The 20799-nt window shown below is 67.3% G+C and overlaps 1 protein-coding gene across 4 annotated transcripts in view; it reads left to right on the plus strand.

The window, feature by feature from the left end:
• HUWE1 (HECT, UBA and WWE domain containing E3 ubiquitin protein ligase 1) overlaps positions 1–17567 on the plus strand; it is a 66268-nt gene extending 48701 nt beyond the window's left edge. For 3 of the 4 annotated variants that reach the window (XM_045000334.1, XM_045000333.1, XM_045000336.1), the window contains 24 exons: positions 2025–2291; positions 2524–2764; positions 2873–3006; positions 3533–3747; positions 4495–4783; positions 5559–5661; positions 6459–7002; positions 7769–8219; positions 8701–8816; positions 8895–9051; positions 9157–9289; positions 9368–9570; positions 10038–10165; positions 11352–11448; positions 12250–12399; positions 12829–13074; positions 13340–13457; positions 14161–14301; positions 14553–14840; positions 14922–15027; positions 15114–15231; positions 15815–15996; positions 16652–16842; positions 17039–17567. In XM_045000334.1, coding sequence (XP_044856269.1) covers positions 2025–2291; positions 2524–2764; positions 2873–3006; positions 3533–3747; positions 4495–4783; positions 5559–5661; positions 6459–7002; positions 7769–8219; positions 8701–8816; positions 8895–9051; positions 9157–9289; positions 9368–9570; positions 10038–10165; positions 11352–11448; positions 12250–12399; positions 12829–13074; positions 13340–13457; positions 14161–14301; positions 14553–14840; positions 14922–15027; positions 15114–15231; positions 15815–15996; positions 16652–16842; positions 17039–17141 — 4721 coding nt within the window. In that variant the 3' untranslated portion in view covers positions 17142–17567. The remainder of the gene's footprint in view (positions 1–2024; positions 2292–2523; positions 2765–2872; positions 3007–3532; positions 3748–4494; positions 4784–5558; positions 5662–6458; positions 7003–7768; positions 8220–8700; positions 8817–8894; positions 9052–9156; positions 9290–9367; positions 9571–10037; positions 10166–11351; positions 11449–12249; positions 12400–12828; positions 13075–13339; positions 13458–14160; positions 14302–14552; positions 14841–14921; positions 15028–15113; positions 15232–15814; positions 15997–16651; positions 16843–17038) is intronic. The other variant, XM_045000335.1, reaches the window with a different exon arrangement.
• Positions 17568–20799: the final 3232 nt, after the last annotated feature.

Genomic DNA, 20799 nt, shown 5'->3' on the forward strand with positions numbered 1-20799 from the left:
CGCCCGTCACCCCCACTTGCCCCTCGGTCCCAGGCCGGGCCCAGCAGCGCCCCGAGGCCCTGGGGGATGAGGTAGTAGATTGTATAGTTTTAGGGTCACACCCGGTCTCGGAGATAACTATACAGTCTACTGTCTTTCCCGCGGGGTCACCCTCAGCACTGCCAGCAGGAGCCAGGAACCGCCGTCGGCCCAGCTCGCCTGGGTTCCCCCCCGGCTCTGGGAGGGGAGTGGGGGCTGGTGGCTAGAGCAGAGGGGGCTGGGCGCCAGGATGCCTGGGTTCTCTCCCTGGCTCTGGGAGGGGAGTGGGGAGCTGGTGGCTAGAGTGGAGGGGGCTGGACGCCAGGACGCCTGGGTTCTCTCCCTGGCTCTGGGAGGGGAGTGGGGTCTAGTGGTTAGAGCAGAGGGGGCTGGACGCCAGGACGCCTGGGTTCTCTCCCGGCTCTGGGAGGGGAGTGGGGAGCTGGTGGCTAGAGTGGAGGGGGCTGGGCGCCAGGATGCCTGGGTTCTCTACCGGCTCTGGGAGGGGAGTGGGGGGCTGGACGCCAGGATGCCTGGGTTCTCTCATGGCTCTGGGAGCAGGCGGGGGAATGGGGTGTAATGGATAGAGCATTGGGGGCCCAGGATGCCTGGGATCTCTCATGGCTCTTGGAGGGGAGTGGGGGCTGATGGTGGGAGCACAGGGGGTCCTGCCCTTTCCCCCAATCGTGGGTCTCTGTAGGACTATGAAACAAACTGTCTGTGCATCCTGCCAAGCTGCGTGTGAGAGATGTGGGGCGACAGGAGGGCTCCTGGGGTGGATCCAGCCCCCGCAGTGGGTGGGTGTCAGATGGGGGGCGGCGGGAGGCCCCCGGGGTGGATCCAGCCCCCGCAGCGGGTGGGTGTCAGATGGGGGGCGGCGGGAGGCCCCCGGGGTGGATCCAGCCCCGCAGCGGGTGGGTGTCAGATGGGGGGCGGCGGCAGGCCCCCGGGGTGGATCCAGCCCCCGCAGTGGGTGGGTGTCAGATGGGGAGCGTCGGCAGGGCCCCGGGGTGGACCCAGCCCCCGCAGCGGGTGGGTGTCAGATGGGGGGTGGCGGGAGGCCCCCGGGGTGTATCCAGCCCCCGCAGCGGGTGGGTGTGAGATGGGTGGTGGGGGGAGGCCCCCCGGGTGGATCCAGCCCCCGCAACGGGTGGGTGTGAGATGGGGGGTGGCGGGAGGCCCCCGGGGTGGATCCAGCCCCCGCAGCGGGTGGGTGTCAGATGGGGGGTGGCGGGAGGCCCCCGGGGTGGATCCAGCCCCCGCAGCGGGTGGGTGTCAGATGGGGGGCGGCGGGAGGCCCCCGGGGTGGATCCAGCCCCCGCAGCGGGTGGGTGTCAGATGGGGGGGGCGTCAGGAGGTCCCCCGGGGTGGACCCAGCCCCCCGCAGCGGGTGGGTGTCAGATGGGGGTTGGCGGGAGGCCCCGCGGTGGACCCAGCCCCCGCAGTGGGTGGGTGTCAGATGGGGGGGGGGAGGCCCCCGGGGTGGATCCAGCCCCGGCAGCGGGTGGGTGTCAGATGGGGGGGCGTCAGGAGGCCCCTCGGGGTGGACCCAGCCCCCGCAGCGGGTGGGTGTCAGATGGGGGGTGGCGGGAGGCCCCCGCGGTGGACCCAGCCCCGGCAGCGGGTGGGTGTCAGATGGGGGTTGGCGGGAGGCCCCCGGGGTGGACCCAGCCCCCGCAGCGGGTGGGTGTCAGATGGGGGGTGGCGGGAGGCCCCCGGGTGGGTGTCAGATGGGGGGGGCGTCAGGAGGCCCCCCCGGGGTGGACCCAGCCCCCGCCGGGATGAGGTAGTACGTTGTATTGTTGTGGGGTCGGGATTCGTGCCCCAATCAGAGATAACGATACAACTTACTACTTTCCCCGGCGCCGGGCCCTCGCCGGCAGGAGGAGCCTGGTGGGCCGGAAGCCAGGACTCCTGGGTTCTCTCCCAGCTGCGGCGGCGGGAGCAGGGGCCGGCATGGCCTGGGTGTGGGGTGTCCCATCTAAGCCCCGTCTCACCCACCCCAGATGCAGCTGGCCGGACCGACGGTTTCCCCGCCGCCCCGCCCGCTGCCGAGGGCCCCTCCGCCGGCCCCAAGCAGACGCTGGTCACCCTGGAGACCCCACAGCCGGCAGCGGCGGGTGGGGAGCTGCCCCCGGAGCTCGCCGGGCAGCCCAGCACCGAGGCCCCGCGGCAGCTGCTGGTACCGGCCGAGCAGGAGGACTCGGGGCCGGGTAGGCCCAGTGCCGACGCGGAGGCCACCCAGATGGAGCTGTCACCTGCCCCCACCATCAGTAAGTGGGGGGGATTGCGGGGGCTGGGAGCCAGGACGCCTGGGTTCTCTCCTAGGCTCTGGGAGGGGAGGGGGATCTAGGGGTTGCAGCAGGGCGTGGGGGCTGGGAGCCAGGACTCCTGGTTCTGTCCCGGCTGGGTCACTGGCTGACCCTGGGAAGGCATCCGTCCCCTCTCTGCCTCAGTTTCCCCTCCGGGATCCCCCTGACCTCCCCACCCCCGTTTCTCCCCCAGCCTCGCTGTCCCCAGAGAGGGCAGAGGACTCGGATGCCCTGACGGCCGTTAGCAGCCAGCTGGAGGGCTCGCCCATGGACACCTGCAGCCTGGAGGAGGGCGTCGGGGAGGGCGCCATGCCTGGCGGGGCGGAGCAGCCTCCCGCCCATGGTGCCCCTGGGGCCGAGCCAGCCCAGCAGCGCCCCGAGGGCCAGGCCAGCGGCGACAGCCTGGCCGATGCCAGCCAGCAAGGGGAGGACAGGTATGGGGCAGGGGGTGGGGCAGCGGGTGGGGATCTGGCTTGGGGCGGGACTCGCTGAGGAGGGGGCTGGGATCTGGCCCCCACTCACCCCGTTTCCCATCCCCCCAGCTCACCCCCTGCTTCGTCCTCCGAGAGCTCCTCTACCAGGGACTCGGCCGTGGCCATCTCGGGAGCCGACTCCCGGGGCATCCTGGAGGAGCCGCTGCCCTCCACCAGCAGTGAAGAGGAGGACCCGCTAGCAGGTACCGGGGGCGACTGACCAGCCTCTTTGCAGCGGGGTTGGGTAGCTGGGATGCTCTAGCATGGCTGGAGGGGGCGCTGTGCTGCCGAGGGTGGGCGGGGGCCTCGGCAGGGGGCGCTCTCCCCTGGCAGCCAGGGCCAGGCACTTGATCCCTTCTGGGCATTCGAACGATGGAGTCGGGAAGAATCCTGGTGTCCTCGTCCCCGTTCTCCTGCTGCAGCCCCACGGTGCAGGCCTGCCCCAGAGGTGGCTGCATCTCAGGGTGTGCCGAGCCTTCCCTGTGCAGCGTTATGTGCGGCTGTTCCCCAGCTGCCCTGCCCCAGAGGTGGCTGCATCTCAGGGTGTGCCGAGCCTTCCCTGTGCACCGTTATGTGCGGCTGTTCCCCAGCTGCCCCGCCCCAGAGGTGGCTGCATCTCAGGGTGTGCCGAGCCTTCCCTGTGCAGCGTTATGTGCGGCTGTTCCCCAGCTGCCCTGCCCCGCCCCAGAGGTGGCTGCATCTTTTGCTGACACCCCCATCTCTTTTCAGGGATAAACCTCCCTGAGGGCGTGGACCCCTCCTTCCTGGCGGCCCTGCCAGACGACATCCGGCGCGAGGTGCTGCAGAACCAGCTGGGCATCCGGCCGCCAGCCCGGCCTCCCCCCACTGCTGCCATCCCCACCCCGCCTGTGGTGAGCAACCCTGGGGTGACAGAGGTCAGCCCCGAGTTCCTGGCTGCCCTGCCCCCCGCCATCCAGGAGGAGGTAAGTGCTGCTCCTGAGGGGGAGGAGCTATGTTTGAGGGGCGGGGCTAGGTGGGATGGGGAGGAGCTCTGTCTCGGGCGGGTCAGTGGGCTGGGGCCGGGGCTAGGGGCAGAGCTGAGGGTGGAGCTAGGTGTCAGGGTGGGTGGGGCCTCTGCATGGGGTGGAGCTACAGCCCTGTGGGCAGGGTCTCTGGCCATGGGCGGGGCTATGGCTCTGTGGGCGGGGTCTCTGGCCATGGGCGGGGCTATGGCTCTGTGGGCGGGGTCTCTGGCCATGGGTGGGGCTATGGCTCTGGTCATGGTCTGTGGGTGGGGGCTATGGCTCTGTGGGCGGGGTCTCTGGCCATGGGTGGGGCTATGGTTCTGCGGGCGGGGCTATGGCTCTGTGGGCGGGGTCTCTGGGGCTGGGCGGGGCTATGGCTCTGTGGGCGGGGTCTCTGGCCATGGGCGGGGCTATGGCTCTGTGGGCGGGGTCTCTGGCCATGGGCGGGGCTATGGCTCTGTGGGCGGGGTCTCTGGCCATGGGTGGGGCTATGGCTCTGGTCATGGTCTGTGGGTGGGGGCTATGGCTCTGTGGGCGGGGTCTCTGGCCATGGGCGGGGCTATGGTTCTGCGGGCGGGGCTATGGCTCTGTGGGCGGGGTCTCTGGGTATGGGCGGGGCTATGGCTCTGTGGGCGGGGTCTCTGGCCATGGGCGGGGCTACGGCCCGGCAGACAGGGTCCCCCCGGCAGTGACCTGTCCCCCCAGGTGCTGGCGCAGCAGCGGGTGGAGCAGCAGCGGCGGGAGCTGGCGCAGGGCATCAGCTCGGACACGCCCATGGACCCAGTGACCTTTATCCAGACGCTGCCCTCGGACCTGCGGCGCTCGGTGCTGGAGGACATGGAGGACAGCGTGCTGGCCGTCATGCCGCCCGACATCGCCGCCGAGGCCCAGGCCCTGCGCCGCGAGCAGGAGGCCCGGCAGCGCCAGCTCATGCACGAGCGGCTCTTCGGGCACTCCAGCACCTCGGCCCTGTCGGCCATCCTGCGCAGCCCGGGTACGGCCCCCGGGCACCCCCCCACACCCCTACCCCCGCTCCGGCACCTCGGCCCTGTCGGCCATCCTGCGCAGCCCGGGTACGGCCCCCCCGGGCACCCCACACACCCCTCGGGCACCCCCCCACCCACCCCTACCCCCGCTCCAGCACCTCGGCCCTGTCGGCCATCCTGCGCAGCCCGGGTACGGCCCCCCCGGGCACCCCACACACCCCTCGGGCACCCCCCCACCCACCCCTACCCCCGCTCCAGCACCTCGGCCCTGTCGGCCATCCTGCGCAGCCCGGGTACGGCCCCCCCCCCCACACACCCCTACCCCCGCTCCGGCACCTCGGCCCTGTCGGCCATCCTGCGCAGCCCGGGTACGGCCCCCCCGGCCCCCCCCCACACCCCTCGGGCACCCCCCCACCCACCCCTACCCCCGCTCCGGCACCTCGGCCCTGTCGGCCATCCTGCGCAGCCCGGGTACGGCCCCCCCGGGCACCCCACACACCCCTCGGGCACCCCCCCACCCACCCCTCCCCCCTCTCCGGCACCTCGGCCCTGTCGGCCATCCTGCGCAGCCCGGGTACGGCCCCCCCGGGCACCCCACTCACCCCTCGGGCACCCCCCCACCCACCCCTACCCCCGCTCCAGCACCTCGGCCCTGTCGGCCATCCTGCGCAGCCCGGGTACGGCCCCCCCGGCCCCCCCACACACCCCCTACCCACCCCTACCCCCGCTCCAGCACCTCAACCTGCAGCCCCCCAACTCCTGTCTCCTCTCGTCTCCCTGCAGCCTTCACCAGCCGGCTGAGCGGGAACCGCGGGGTCCAGTACACGCGCCTGGCCGTGCAGAGGGGGGGCACCTTCCACATGGGCGGTAGCAGCAGCCACAGCAGGTACCTGCCCCGGGGGGGGGCGGGGGGGGGACCTCTTAGCTACAAGGCTCAAGTCTCCTCTCCTGTGGAGACGCAGGACACGTGGGATCCATGCCGGGCTCCGGGAGGGACGTGGGGGCTGGCGGCTCCAGCACGCGGAGGGGGTGGGTGGAACCTCCTGGGTTCCATGCCCAGCTCTGGGAGGGACTTGGGGGCTGGTGGTTATAGCGGGGTGGAGGCCGCCCGGACTCCTGGGTTCCATGCCGGGCTCCGGGGGCTGGTGGTTATAGCGGGGTGGGGGCAGCGTGAGCTGGCCCCCGGACTCCTGGGTTCCATGCCGGGCTCCGGGGGCTGGTGGTTATAGCGGGGTGGGGGCAGCGCGAGCTGGACTCCTGGCTTCCATTCCGGGAGGGATGTGGGGGCTGGCGGCTCCAGTGCTGGGGGTGGGAGCAGCCCGGACACCTGGGTTCCATGCCCAGCTCTGGGAGGGTGGTGGTTATAGCGGGGTGGGGGCAGCGCGAGCTGGACTCCTGGGTTCCATGCCGGGCTCCGGGGGCTGGTGGTTATAGTGGGGTGGGGGCAGCGCGAGCTGGACTCCTGGGTTCCATTCCGGGGGCTGGTGGTTATAGCGGGGTGGGGGCAGCGCGAGCTGGACTCCTGGGTTCCATGCCGGGCTCCGGGGGCTGGTGGTTATAGCGGGGTGGGGGCAGCGCGAGCTGGGTTCCCTTCCGGGAGGGACGTGGGGGCTGGCGGCTCCAGTGCGGCCCTCGCAGCCGCCCGGTTCCTCTCCCCGCTGTCTGAGCCGCCTCCTCCCGCAGGCCGTCGGGCAGCGCGGTGGACAGCCTCCTGCGGCTGCGGGGCCGGCTCCTGCTGGACCACGAGGCGCTCTCCTGCCTGCTGGTGCTGCTCTTCGTGGACGAGCCCAAGCTGAACACCAGCCGGCTGCACCGGGTGCTGCGCAACCTCTGCTACCACGGCCAGACGCGGGGCTGGGTGATCCGCAGCCTGCTGTCCATCCTGCAGCGCAGCAGCGAGAGCGAGCCCTGCCTGGAGACGCCCAAGGGGCCGCCGGACGAGCGGGGCAAGCGGGCCGCCAAGGCCGGGGCCCCCGAGGGCCGCCCGCTGGAGCTGCTGCACAAGATGGAGGCCCGCAGCTCGGGCCAGCTCTCCTGGCTCTCCGTCTCCATGGACGCCGCCCTGGGCTGCCGCACCAACATCTTCCAGATCCAGCGGGCCGGCGGGCGCAAGCACACGGAGAAGCACGCGGCCGGCACCGCCGCCGGCGCCGCCGTCCACATCCACCCGCAGGCTGCCCCCGTGGTGTGTCGCCACGTGCTGGACACCCTCATCCAGCTGGCCAAGGTGAGGGGCCGGGGCAGGGCGGGGGTCTCCCCAGGCAGGGGACACTGTCTCTCGGCAGGCAGGGCTGGGGGTGGGGAGGATGCAGGGTGAGGGGCTGGGCGGAGGGCCCTCTCCCCCAGCAGGGCTGGGCACTGGGGGTGGGGGCTGGGCAGGGGACACCTTCCCTTGGAAGGCAGGACTGGGTGTTGGGAGGGTGCAGGGTGAGAGGCTGGGCAGGGGGGCGCTCTCCCCGGGGGGGGTGCAGGGTGAGAGGCTGGGCAGGGGGCGCTCTCCCCTGGGGGGGTGCAGGGGGAGGGGCTGGGCAGGGGGCGCTCTCCCCTGGGGGGGTGCAGGGGGAGAGGCTGGGCAGGGGGCGCTCTCCCCTGGGGGGGTGCAGGGTGAGAGGCTGGGCAGGGGGCGCTCTCCCCTGGGGGGGTGCAGGGGGAGGGGCTGGGCATTGGGAGGGGGAGGGGGCGCTCTCCCCTGGGGGGGTGCAGGGGGAGGGGCTGGGCATTGGGAGGGGGAGGGGGCGCTCTCCCCTGGGGGGGTGCAGGGTGAGAGGCTGGGCAGGGGGCGCTCTCCCCTGGGGGGGTTGCAGGGTGAGAGGCTGGGCATTGGGAGGGGGAAGGGGTGCAGGGGGAGGGGCTGGGCAGGGGGCGCTCTCTCCCGCCAGCCAGTCCCCCGTGGCGTTATGTGCGGCTGTTTCCCAGCCGCCCCCACCCCAGAGGCAGCTGCATCTCGGCGCCAGGCCGGCCGGCCCCAGGCTGAGACTCTGCCCTCTCCCCAGGTGTTCCCCAGCCACTTCACGCAGCAGCGGCCCAAGGAGGCGCCCTGCGAGGGGGAGCGGGGAGCCAGGCAGTCGGGCAGCCCGGGCCAGGCCAGCGGCATCTCCACCGACTTCTGGGACTTGCTGGTCAAACTGGACAACATGAACGTGAGCCGCAAGGGCAAGAACTCGGTCAAGTCGGTGCCGGTGAGCGCGGGCGCCGAGGGCGAGAGCTCCCCCTACAGCCTGGAGGCCTCGCCGCTGGGCCAGCTCATGAACATGCTCTCGCACCCCGTCATCCGGCGCAGCTCCCTGCTGACCGAGAAGCTGCTGCGCCTGCTCTCGCTCATCTCCATCGCCCTGCCCGAGAACAAGGCGCCCGAGGGGCCGGGCGCCGCCCCCGCCGCCCCCACCGCGCCCTCCGCCGGGGCCGCCGCCCCGCCCGCCCCCGCCCCCGCCCCCGCCCTGCCAGGTGAGGGGGGCCGCCTCCCTGCCCCGGGGGCTTCTGGGATTCAGGGGGTGGCAGCTGGTGTATCCCTGCCCCGGGGGCTTCTGGGATTGAGGGGGTGCCAGATGGGGGCGGGGGTGGCAGCTGGTGTATCCCTGCCCCGGGGGCTTCTGGGATTGAGGGGGTGCCAGATGGGGGCGGGGGTGGCAGCTGGTGTATCCCTGCCCCGGGGGCTTCTGGGATTGAGGGGGTGCCAGATGGGGGCGGGGGTGGCAGCTGGTGTATCCCTGCCCCGGGGGCTTCTGGGATTGAGGGGGCACCTGGTGTGTGTCTGCCCCCGCAGACTGCTGGGATGAGGGGTGGTGGGATCCTGATTCCGCCCTGCCCCAGGGGGTTCTGGGGTTGAGGGGCACAGGGTCCCAGCTGGGGTCCTGCCCAGGTTGCCACCCCCATTGCCCATGGATCCTGGGCCGGGCCCCGCTAACCCCACGGTGTTTTCCCGCAGCTCCTGCCAAGGGCAGCAAATCTCCGGCCAAGGCAGGCGAAGCGGGCGGTGGCGGGACAGACGCCAAGATGGTGGCGTCGGGCCTGACGGAAAACCAGCTACAGCTGTCGGTAGAGGTGAGTGCTGGGCAGTGCCCGGGTGGGGCAGGGGGCACCCGGTGCCCTCCCCCCCGCTCACCCCATGTCCCCCCCCAGGTGCTGACGTCTCACTCCTGCTCGGAGGAGGGGCTGGAGGACGCAGCCAACGTCCTGCTCCAGCTGTCGCGGGGCGACTCGCCCACCCGGGACACGGTGCTCCGGCTCCTGCTCAGCGGCGCCCGCCAGCTCGGCTACACCCTCTGCAAGCAGATCGGTAACGGGGCGGGGGGCTGGGGGGGAGAGGGCGGGGCCAGCAGGGAATAGCTGGGGGGCTGGAACAGTGAGGCGTGGAGGCCCTGACCCCCCGCTCCCCCCCCAGGCACCCTGCTGGCGGAGCTGCGCGAGTACAACCTGGAGCAGCAGCGGCGGGCGCAGTGCGAGCTGCTCTCCCCCGACGGGCTCCCCGACGAGCAGCCCCAGACCACCAAGCTGAAGGGCAAGATGCAGAGCCGGTGAGTGATCCCCCCCCCGCCTGTCCCCTGCCCCCCCGCCGGCCGCCCCCCCCCGCTAACTCCCCCCTCCCCGGGCAGGTTCGACACGGCGGAGAACGTGGTGATCGTGGCCTCCCAGAAGCGGCCCCTGGGCGGGCGGGAGCTGCAGCTGCCCTCCATGTCCATGCTGACCTCCAAGACCTCCACCCAGAAGTTCTTCCTGCGCGTGCTGCAGGTCATCATCCAGCTGCGGGACGACACGCGCCGCGCCAACAAGAAGGCCAAGCAGACGGGCCGGCTAGGTAGGGCTGGGGCTGGGCCCGGGGATGGAGGGGGGCTGGGCCTGGGGGTCTCGGGGATTGAGGGGCAGCAGGGCGGGGGGGGGCACCTGCCTCTGGGATTTGGCCAGAGGGGGACGCCTGCCCTGGGGGGTTCTGGGCCGGAGGGGGACCGGGGCCGAGTGGGCGGGGGAGGGGGGTTCCAGGGGACCGGGGCCGAGTGGGCGGGGGAGGGGGGTTCTGGGGGACCAGGGCCAAGCGGGGGGAGGGGGTCGGTTGTGGGCCGGAGGGGGACCAGGGCCGAGTGGGCGGGAGAAGGGGGTTCTGGGGGACCAGGGCCAAGCGGGGGGGGGTCGGTTCTGGGCCGGAGGGGGACCGGGGCCGAGTGGGCGGGGGAGGGGGGTTCCAGGGGACCGGGGCCAAGCAGGAGGGGGGGTCGGTTCTGGGCCGGGGGGGCCTGGCCCCGCGCTGACCCGTCTCCCCCCCGGCAGGTAGCTCCGGTCTGGGCTCAGCTAGCAGCATCCAGGCCGCTGTCCGGCAGCTGGAGGCTGAGGCTGACGCCATTATACAAATGGTACGTGAGGGGCAGCGGGCGCGGCGGCAGCAGCAAGCAGCAACGGTTAGCATGGGGCCTGTGGCGCTTGGGGGCCACTCCATCCGTGGGGTCCAGCCCCCCTTCCTGGGACCCCCGCTCCACCCTGCCTCGGGCTGGCAGCCAGGACGCCTGGGTTCTCTCCCCCCTGCCGCAGGGTGGGGGCTGGCAGCCAGGACGCCTGGGTTCGCTCCCGGCCCTGGGAGGGGGTGAAGCTTCCTGGGGATACTTAGGGCTGTGTGGGCCCCCCCTGCTGTTCGAAACCCCCCGGGTCCCCCCCCCCCCCCCCGCGAGAACGAGGAGACGTTCGCCTGCCGGGGAGCCGAGCCCCGAAGACGCGAGTAGCGTTAACGGGCTCCCGGGACGATACCACGTGCGTCATCTCACCCCGGGCACCAGCAGCCAATCCCCTGCCTCCGCCCCTCAGCCCTTCTCCCCAGCCCCCCCTTCGCTGCCTGGGAATTGAGGGGCCCCCGCACACTCTGCTGGGGGAGCCAGGACTCCTGGGTTCTCTCCTGCCTCTGGGAGGGGAGTGGGGGCTGGGGGTTAGAGCAGGGGGGGCTGGGAGCCAGGACTCCTGGGTTCTCTCCTGTGGGAGGGGAGTGGAGGCTGGGGGTTAGAGCAGCGGGAGCTGGGAGCCAGGACTCCTGGGTTCTCTCCTGGCTCTGGGAGGGGAGGGGGGGCTGGGGGTTAGAGCAGCGGGAGCTGGGAGCCAGGACTCCTGGGTTCTCTCCTGGCTCTGGGAGGGCAGTGGGGGCTGGGGGTTAGAGCAGCGGGGGCTGGGAGCCAGGACTCCTGGGTTCTCTCCTGGCTCTGGGAGGGGAGTGGGGATCGGGATACATCTAATGGCTCCCAGCCTCAGGGTCCCCCACTTCACAGGCCCTGATGGAGGTGGGAATCCGCACCCACCCACCCTCATCCTCCTCCGATTTCACCCTTCTGGAGAGCGTTCCCCCCGCATGCCCCCATCCCCATCCGGCTGCCGTGGGGCTGTGCCATCGCTGATCCATGCATGCCATGCTGGGGGGGCACCTACCCATCATCCCTTGCAAGATCAGCTTGTGTGTGTGAGCTGCATGGGGGGGCACGCTGTCTGTCTGTCAAATTGTCCCCCCCCCGCCACTGCTGGAGTGAGAGTCCCTCCGTGCCCACCATACATCCGGCCCCAAAGACCCCTCCAGCCCCGCCCTGACCCCCCCTTTGTCCCGTGCAGTCTGAGTCGAGCCAGTCGGAAGGGTCTGTTCGGAGGGACGAGTCGCCCATGGACGTCGATCAGCCCTCGCCCGTCACGCAGGATGCCCAGTCGGTTGGTGAGTGTCCTGCTGTCACAGCCACGCCTGGGGCCGGCTCACCCAGCGCTGAGATGCAGCCACCTCTGGGGTGGGGCAGCCCAGGAACAGCCACACATAACGCTGCACAAGGATGGCTCGCTCAGAGCTAAGATGCAGCCACCTCTGGGTGAGGCGGGCGGGCGATGGCTGCCCATAACGCCACGCTGGGATGCAGCCAGCTCTGGGCGAGGCGGGCGGGCGATGGCTGCCCATAACGCCACGCTGGGATGCAGCCACCTCTGGGGCGAGGCGGGCAGGTGACGGCTGCCCATAACGCCACGCTGGGATGCAGCCAGCTCTGGGGCGAGGCGGGCAGGTGACGGCTGCCCATAACGCCACGCTGGCATGCAGCCACCTCTGGGGCGAGGCGGGCGGGCGACGGCTGCCCATAACGCCACGCTGGGATGCAGCCACCTCTGGGGCGTGGCAGGCGGGCGATGGCTGCCCATAACGCCACGCTGGGATGCAGCCAGCTCTGGGGGGAGGTGGGCGGGCGACGGCTGCCCATAACGCCACGCTGGGATGCAGCCAGCTCTGGGGGGAGGTGGGCGGGCGACGGCTGCCCATAACGCCACGCTGGGATGCAGCCAGCTCTGGGGGGAGGTGGGCGGGCGACAGCTGCCCATAACGCCACGCTGGGATGGTTCACCTGGTGCTGAGATGCAGCCACCTCTGGGGCGGGTTGGCTGGGGAACGGCTGTGTATACGCAGCTCAGCCAGGGGTGGGGAGGGCTCCTTAGCTGCAGGGACCCCCGGGGTGACCCTGCCCCCCCTTTGCAGGTTCCGAAGGGTCCCAGCCCGGGGAGAAGGACGAGCGCCCCCCGGATCTGCCCCTCCTTAGCGAGCAGCTGAACCTGGACGAGCTCTGGGCCATGCTGGGCGAGTGCTTGAAGGAGCTGGAGGAGTCCCACGACCAGCACGCTGTGCTAGGTAAGGGTCCCGGCTCCCAGCTCCCAGCCCCCTCCCCACCCCGCAGCGCTGCAGCCGGCCGTGGGGTGGGGGTCCCGGCTCCCAGCCCCCTCCCCACCCCGCAGCGCTGCAGCCGGCCGTGGGGTGGGGGGCCCCGGCTCCCAGCCCCTCCCCACCCCGCAGTGCTGCAGCCAGACAGCCAGCTAGCCATGGGGTGGGGGGTCCCGGATCCCCCCCAGATCTCAGCCTTCCTCCCTGCAGTGCTGCAGCCGGCTGTGGGGTGCGGGTCCCTGGGTCTCCCCAGATCTCAGCCTCCCTCCCTGCAGTGCTGCAGCTGGCTGTGTGGTGCGGGTCCCTGGGTCTCCCCAGATCTCAGCCTCCCTCCCTGCAGTGCTGCAGCCGGCCGTGGGGTGGGGGGCCCCGGATCTCACCCTCTCTCCCTCCCTGCAGTGCTGCAGCCGGCGGTGGAAGCCTTCTTCCTGGTGCACGCCACGGAGCGGGAGAGCAAGCCCCCGGTGCGGGACACTCGCGAGAGCCAGCTGGCCCACATCAAGGACGAGCCCCCGCCCCTGTCGCCCGCCCCCCTCACCCCCGCCACCCCCTCCTCGCTGGACCCCTTCTTCTCCCGCGAGCCCTCCTCCATGCACATCTCCTCCAGCCTGCCGCCCGACACCCAGAAGTTCCTGCGCTTCGCAGGTGAGGGGGGGTTGGGGGGTCGCAGGGCTCCAAGGGTGAGGGGCGAGGCAGATGGGGAACGGCCCCACATGGGGAGGGCTCGCTCAGCGCTGAGATGCGGCCACCTCTGGGGTGGGTCAGCCTGGGAACAGCCGCACGTACCATCGGGAGGGCACAGCCTGGGGTCAGGTTAGCGGGGGAGGTGAGGGGGGAGTGGTTTGGGGGGGTGTCTCGTGGTGCGGGGGAGAGCAGCGAGTCTCACCCCACACACCCCCCCCCTCCCCAGAGACCCACCGCACGGTGCTGAACCAGATCCTGCGCCAGTCCACCACCCACCTGGCCGACGGGCCCTTCGCCGTCCTGGTCGACTACATCCGCGTGCTGGACTTCGACGTCAAGCGCAAGTAGGGCGGGCCGGGAATGTGGGGTGAGGGGCTGGGCAGCGGGGCCGTGTCCTGTGGCGGTGGGTTCCCCAGGCCCTGCACCGGGGGATGGGCAGCGGGGCCGTGTCCTGTGGCGGTGGGTTCCCCAGGCCCCGCACCGGGGGATGGGCAGCGGGGCCGTGTCCTGTGGCGGTGGGTTCCCCAGGCCCTGACACCCCGCACCGGGGGATGGGCAGCGGGGCCGTGTCCAGTGGCGGTGGGTTCCCCAGGCCCTGACACCCCGCACCGGGGGATGGGCAGCGGGGCCGTGTCCAGTGGCGGTGGGTTCCCCAGGCCCTGACACCCCGCACCGGGGGCTGGGCAGCGGGGCCGTGTCCAGTGGCGGTGGGTTCCCCAGGCCCTGCACCGGGGGCTGGGCAGCGGGGCCGTGTCCAGTGGCGGTGGGTTCCCCAGGCCCTGCACCGGGGGATGGGCAGCGGGGCCGTGTCCAGTGGCGGTGGGTTCCCCAGGCCCTGCACCGGGGGATGGGCAGTGGGGCCGTGTCCAGTGGCGGTGGGTTCCCCAGGCCCTGACACCCTGCACCGGGGGCTGGGCAGCGGGGCCGTGTCCAGTGGCGGTGGGTTCCCCAGGCCCTGACACCCTGCACCGGGGGATGGGCAGTGGGGCCGGATCCAGTGGCGGTGGGTTCCCCAGGCCCTGACACCGCCCCCGCCCCGCCCCCCAGGTACTTCCGCCAGGAGCTGGAGCGTCTGGACGAGGGGCTGCGCAAGGAGGACATGGCCGTCCACGTGCGCCGCGACCACGTCTTCGAGGACTCGTACCGCGAGCTGCACCGCAAGTCGCCCGAGGAGATGAAGAATCGACTGTGAGCCCTGCTTCTTGGGGGGGGGCAGCAGCCGGGTACCCCACAGCTGGGGGGGGGGGGAGAGGGTTGTGGGGCAGGGGACGGGGCCACGTGGGGCCCGCCCACTAACCCTCTCCTAGGTACGTTGTGTTCAAGGGTGAGATGGGGCAGGATGTGGGTGTGGGGGAAGACGGGGGGCAGGGGGTGTGGTGCCTGGTGAGGGCAGGGCTATGTGGGTCCTGCCCCCTAACCAACTCTCCCCTGCCCCCCAGGTACATCGTGTTCGAGGGCGAGGAGGGGCAGGACGCGGGCGGGCTGCTCCGGGAGTGGTACATGATCATCTCGCGGGAGATGTTCAACCCCATGTACGCCCTGTTCCGCACCTCGCCCGGCGACCGCGTCACCTACACCATCAACCCCTCGTCCCACTGCAACCCCAACCACCTGAGCTACTTCAAATTCGTGGGGCGCATCGTGGCCAAGGCCGTGTACGACAACCGCCTGCTGGAGTGTTACTTCACCCGCTCCTTCTACAAGCACATCCTGGGCAAGTCCGTCAGGTGCGCCGGGGCCGGGGGGCGCGGGGGGCGGGCGCGGGGGGGGGCTCCGTGACCCCGCTGACCCCATTGTCCCCCCCCCAGGTACACGGACATGGAGAGCGAGGATTACCACTTCTACCAGGGCCTGGTTTACCTGCTGGAGAACGACGTGTCCACACTCGGCTATGACCTGACCTTCAGCACCGAGGTACCGGGGGGCTGCACTGGGGGGCTGCGGGGGGCTGGCTGGGAATGGAGCCCCCCCTCACCTGCTGCCCCCCCTCGCCCCGCCAGGTGCAGGAGTTCGGGGTGTGTGAGGTGCGGGACCTCAAGCCCAACGGGGCCAATATCCTGGTGACGGAGGAGAACAAGAAGGAATACGTGCACCTGGTCTGCCAGATGAGGATGACGGGTAGGCGGCTGCGGGGTGGCTCGGGCAGGGGGCCCGGGTTTCTGTAGGACCTACACAAAACAAACGTCGCCAAGGAGCCCAGTGAGACTGTGCTGTAAATAAAGAGCTAAGCAGGAGCCAGGACTCCTGGGTTCTCCCCCTGGCTCTGGGAGGGGAGTGGGGTCTGGTGGTTAGAGCAGGGGGGGCTGGGAGCCCGGACTCCTGGGTTCTCTCCCCGGCTCTGGGAGGGGAGTGGGGTCTGGTGGTTAGAGCAGGGGGAGCTGGGAGCCAGGACTCCTGGGTTCTCTCCCCAGCTCTGGGAGGGAAGTGGGGTCTGGTGGTTAGAGCAGGGGGGGCTGGGAGCCCGGACTCCTGGGTTCTCTCCCCGGCTCTGGGAGGGGAGTGGGGTCTGGTGGTTAGAGCAGGGGGAGCTGGGAGCCAGGACTCCTGGGTTCTCTCCCCGGCTCTGGGAGGGGAGTGGGGTCTGGTGGTTAGAGCAGGGGGGGCTGGGAGCCCGGACTCCTGGGTTGTCTCCCAACTCCGGGAGGGGAGGCTGGGGGTTGGAGCAGGAGGGGGCTCACTGACTCGGCTCCCCGCCCCCCAGGAGCCATCCGCAAGCAGCTGGCTGCCTTCCTGGAGGGTTTCTACGAGATCATCCCCAAGCGCCTCATCTCCATCTTCACGGAGCAGGAGCTGGAGCTTCTCATCTCGGGACTGCCCACCATCGACATCGACGACCTCAAATCCAACACCGAGTACCACAAGTACCAGTCCAACTCCATCCAGGTGAGGGGTCGCCCCAGAGCTGGCTGCAGCTCCGGGCCGGTCGCTGTTATGTGCGGCTGTTCCCCAGCTGCCCCGCCCCAGAGCTGGCTGCATCTCAGCACCAGGCAAGCCGTCCCCGTGCGGTGTTATGTGCGGCTGTTCCCCAGCTGCCCCACCCCAGAGCTGGCTGCATCTCAGCACCAGGCGAGCCGTCCCCGTGCGGCGTTATGCGCGGCTGTTCCCCAGCTGCCCCGCCCCAGAGCTGGCTGCATCTCAGCACCAGGCAAGCCAGCCCCGTGCGGCGTTATGCGCGGCTGTTCCCCAGCTGCCCCGCCCCAGAGCTGGCTGCATCTCAGCACCAGGCAAGCCAGCCCCGTGCAGCGTTATGCGCGGCTGTTCCCCAGCTGCCCCACCCCAGAGCTGGCTGCATCTCAGCACCAGGCAAGCCAGCCCTGTGCGGCGTTATGCGCGGCTGTTCCCCAGCTGCCCCGCCCCAGAGCTGGCTGCATCTCAGCACCAGGCAAGCTGTCCCCATGCGGCGTTATGTGCGGCTGTTCCCCAGCTGCCCCACCCCAGAGCTGGCTGCATCTCAGCACCAGGCGAGCCAGCCCCGTGCGGCGTTATGCGCGGCTGTTCCCCAGCTCCCCACTCTGACCCGCTCCCTCTGCCCTGGCAGATCCAGTGGTTCTGGCGAGCCCTGCGCTCCTTCGACCAGGCAGACCGAGCCAAGTTCCTGCAGTTCGTGACGGGCACCTCCAAGGTCCCCCTGCAGGGCTTCGCCGCCCTGGAGGGCATGAACGGCATCCAGAAATTCCAGATCCACCGGGACGACCGCTCCACCGACAGATTGCCTTCCGCTCACACGTGGTGAGGGGCCGGGCGGGGCCACGGGGCAGGGCCCCCCCATGGGATAGGGGCATAAGCTGTAGACTCTGATCTCCTGGGAATGGGGGTGGGGTCTGTCTCAGCCCCGGGGGGGTGGGGGGGGCAGTGTCCAATCCTAGAATGGGGGGGGTTCGTTGGCCTCCCGCCCCCACTCACTGGTTTCTCCCCCTCGCTCTAGTTTCAATCAGCTGGACCTTCCCGCCTACGAGAGCTACGAGAAGCTACGTCACATGCTGCTACTGGCCATCCAGGAGTGCTCGGAGGGCTTCGGCCTGGCCTGAGCCGGGCACCCGCCTCCGCGGCTCTTTGTGCTGAGGCAGACTCGGGGGATGGGAAGGGGCGCGGGGGGGGGCGGGGCTCAGCGGATCTCCACCCCCTCCCTTTCCGAGGTGGCGCCCCCCCTCCCACCACACACACACACGCCCCCCACGCGTCCGGAGAGAAGACAAATGATATATATAAATATATATATATTTTTTTTGGTTTAGTTTGCATTTCTTCAGTTGTGCTTGGAATGTGTTGCCGTGAGCCGGACAGACGAGACGACGATACAATCTGCTTTGGTTTCTCCATCCTTCCCCTTGCCCCAGCCCCCTTCTGCCCCCGCCCCCACCCCGTTGGGCCCCCGTGGAGGGGGAGGGGAAAACAAGGGGGGGGAGACACCCTGAGGTTTAAAAAAAAAAAAAAAAAAAGAAATCCCTCCCCCCTCCAAAAGAAGAAAAAGACAAAAAAAAATTAAAAAATAAAAGCGCACTCTTGGTAAGAAACTCGGCTGCCGCGTCTTTGTCCGGCGCCACCGCTGGGGGGTGGCGAGTTCATGGGCCCCAAACCCGGAGGGGCCGGTGTGACCCAGGTCAGAGAACAGCCTGGAGCCGCTCTGTTAGAAACACCCGGTGTTGATGGGGGAGATTCCCCCACGCCCCTGGGTCAGACATTCCAGCCGGTGACGCCTCCTTCCCGGGCTGTTTGTCTCACTTCCGCTTCCAGCTTTGCACTGGGAGCTCCACCGCGACCCCCAAATCTGCCTAGGAGTCGCTGCTTTCCAGGGGAGAGCCCGCCCCCGCCCCAGCCTGTACACATGCCTGGCCTCTCGTTCCCGTATTAAATCACTTTGCACCCACTTTGCCAGCCGGCTCCGGAGCAGTGACCTGCCCTCTGCACCATTTCCCGCTCCTGCAATGCTTGTGTCGTCTGCAGCTTTATCGGCGCGGATTGTTTGCTGCCAGGTCATTGATGATAAAAACGTTACACGGCGTTGGGCCAAGCACCAATCCCTGAGGGACCCTGCTGGAAACAGACCCACTGGATGACGATTCCCTGGTTAGACCTATCAGTCAGCCAGGTTTTGATCTATTTCATGTGGGCTGGGTTCATTTTGAGGTTTTCATGAAGATGTCGTGCGGTACCAACTCAAATGCCTCACGAAGTCTTACGTCAGCACTTACCTCTGTGGACCCAACTTGTAATCTCATCAACATACCAAGTTTGACAGGAGCGAATTTTGATACCATTACCCTCCTTTAATTCCTTATTAACCAGAGTCCTGTTCCAACCTCTCCATTATCTTGTCCGGGGTTGATGCCACATCATGCACCCTCTTTAAATATTGGCATAATATTTCTTCCAATCTTCTGGAACTTTGCCAGCATGCCAAGACTTACTGGAAATCAGCGTTAATGGACCAGCGAGATCCTCGGCCAGCTCTTGTAAAACTCTTGGATGTAAGTTACCTGGATCTGCTGATTTTTAAAATGTCTTAACTTTGGTAGCTTCTGCTGAACATCCTCTAGAGATATTAGTGGAATGGAAAGTGTTGTAGTCACCATATGACTATATCGTGTGTTCCTCCCAAACACAGAAAAGAAATATTTATTGAACACGGCTGCCTTTCTGCATTAAAATTTGATAATTCTACTGTTTCCATCTAGTAATGGACCTATACCAGTGTCAGGATCCTTTTTGTTCCTGATATATATGTATGAAATACTCCTTTTTGTCCTTAATTCTGTTGGCTCCTTGTCTCTCTCTTAGCTTCCCTCATCAGTTTTCTACAATTCATAAGTTCTGGTTTATATTCATTGCTATCAACTTCCCCTTTCTTCCTTTATGTGTGTGTCTATAAATAACTCCTTTCACATCCCCACTCAGCCTTTGTCAAGGGGGAGATTATGGCTTTTAGGGCATCTAGTACATTGTCCTTCAGTGGTTCCCAATTCTAGTCACATTTTTGTGGTTAAATTCTTCCTCCCAGCTGCCTGGGCTCATCACCTTTTTCAGCATTGGGAAACTGGCCCGGTCAAAGCACCAGGTGTAGCGGTCACTGGGCTGGCTGCAAATCACATGGACCGAAGCTCCCACTAACTTTTAGTGCTGTGAGGTTTGGACAAGGCCTAAGAAAGAACGGCCAGACTGGGTCAGACCAAAGGTCCATGTAGCCCAGTGTCCTGTCTGCCGACAGTGGCCAGTGCCAGGCGCCCCACAGGGAGTGAACAGAACAGGGCAATTATCAAGTGATCCGTCCCCTGTCGCTTGTTCCCAGCTTCTGGCAAACCAGAGGCTGCGGACACCATCCCTGCCCAGCCTGGCTAATAGCCATTGATGGACCTGACCTCCATGAACTCCTCTAGCTCTTTTTTGAACTCTGTTATAGTCTTGGCCTTTGCAACATCCGGTGGCAAGGAGTTCCCCAGGCTGACTGTGCGCTGGGTGAAAGAATACGTCCTTTTGTTTGTTTTAAACCTGCTGCCTGTTAATTTCATTGGGTGACCCCTAGTTCTTGTGTTATGGGAAGGAGTAAATAACACGTCCTCCTTTACTTTCTCCGCACCCGTCGTGATTTTATAGACCTTAATCATATCCCCCCTTAGCCGTCTCTTCCAAGCTGAAAAGTCCCAGGCTTATTCATCTCTTCTTTTGTTCCCCTTTTCTGAACCTTTTCCAATTCCAATAGATCTTTTTTCAGCTGGGGCGACCACAGGTGCACGCAGAACTCAAGGTCTGGGCAAACCATGGATTTACAGAGCAGCAACATGATATGTTCTGTCTTCTCTCTCCCTTTCTTAACGATGCCCAACGTTCTGTTGGCTTTTTGGCTGCTGCTGCACATCGAGTGGGTGTTTCCAGAGAACTATCCACAGTGACTCCGAGATCTTTCTCGAGTGGTAACAGGTCATTTAGAGCCCATCATTGTGTACGTAGAGTTGGGACGATGTTTCCAATGGGCATCACTTTGCATTTATCAACACTGAATTTCATCTGCCATTTTGCTGCCCAATCGCCCAGTTTCGAGAGATCCTTGTGTAGCTCTTCGCAGTCTGCCTGGGACTTCACTATCTTGAGTGGTTTTGTAGCATCTGCAAATTTTGCCACCTCCCTGGTCACCCCTTTTTCCAGCTCATTTATTAATATATGAAAAGGACTCGGCCCAGCACAGACCCCTGGCGGGGGGGGGACACTATTTACCTCTCTCCATTCTGAAAACTGACCCTTTATTCCTACCCTTTGTTTCCTGTCTTTGAACCAGTTACCAATCCCGGAGAAGCTCTTCCCTCGTATCCCAGGGCAGCTTCCTTGGCTTAAGAGCCTTTGGTGAGGGACCTTGTCAGGGGCTTTCTGAAAACCGAAGTGCACTATATCCACGGGATCCCCCTTGTCCACGTGCTTGTTGACCTCCTCAAAGAATTCTAGTAGAGTGGTGAGGCGCGATTTCCCTTTACTAAAACCATGTTGACTCTTCCCCAAGTTATGTTCATCTCTGTATGTGACAATTTTGTTGTTTACTATAATTTCAACCAGTTTGCCTGGTACTGAAGTCAGGCTCACCGGCCTGTAATTGCCAGGATCACCCCTGGAGTCCTCTTTAAAAACTGGCATCACATTAGCTACCCTCCAGTCATCTGGAACAGAAGCTGATCTAAGTGATAGATTACAGACAGGTGC

This window comes from Mauremys mutica, unplaced genomic scaffold, assembly GCF_020497125.1.
Source record: "Mauremys mutica isolate MM-2020 ecotype Southern unplaced genomic scaffold, ASM2049712v1 000298F_np12_obj, whole genome shotgun sequence".
Classification (NCBI taxonomy): domain Eukaryota; kingdom Metazoa; phylum Chordata; order Testudines; family Geoemydidae; genus Mauremys; species Mauremys mutica.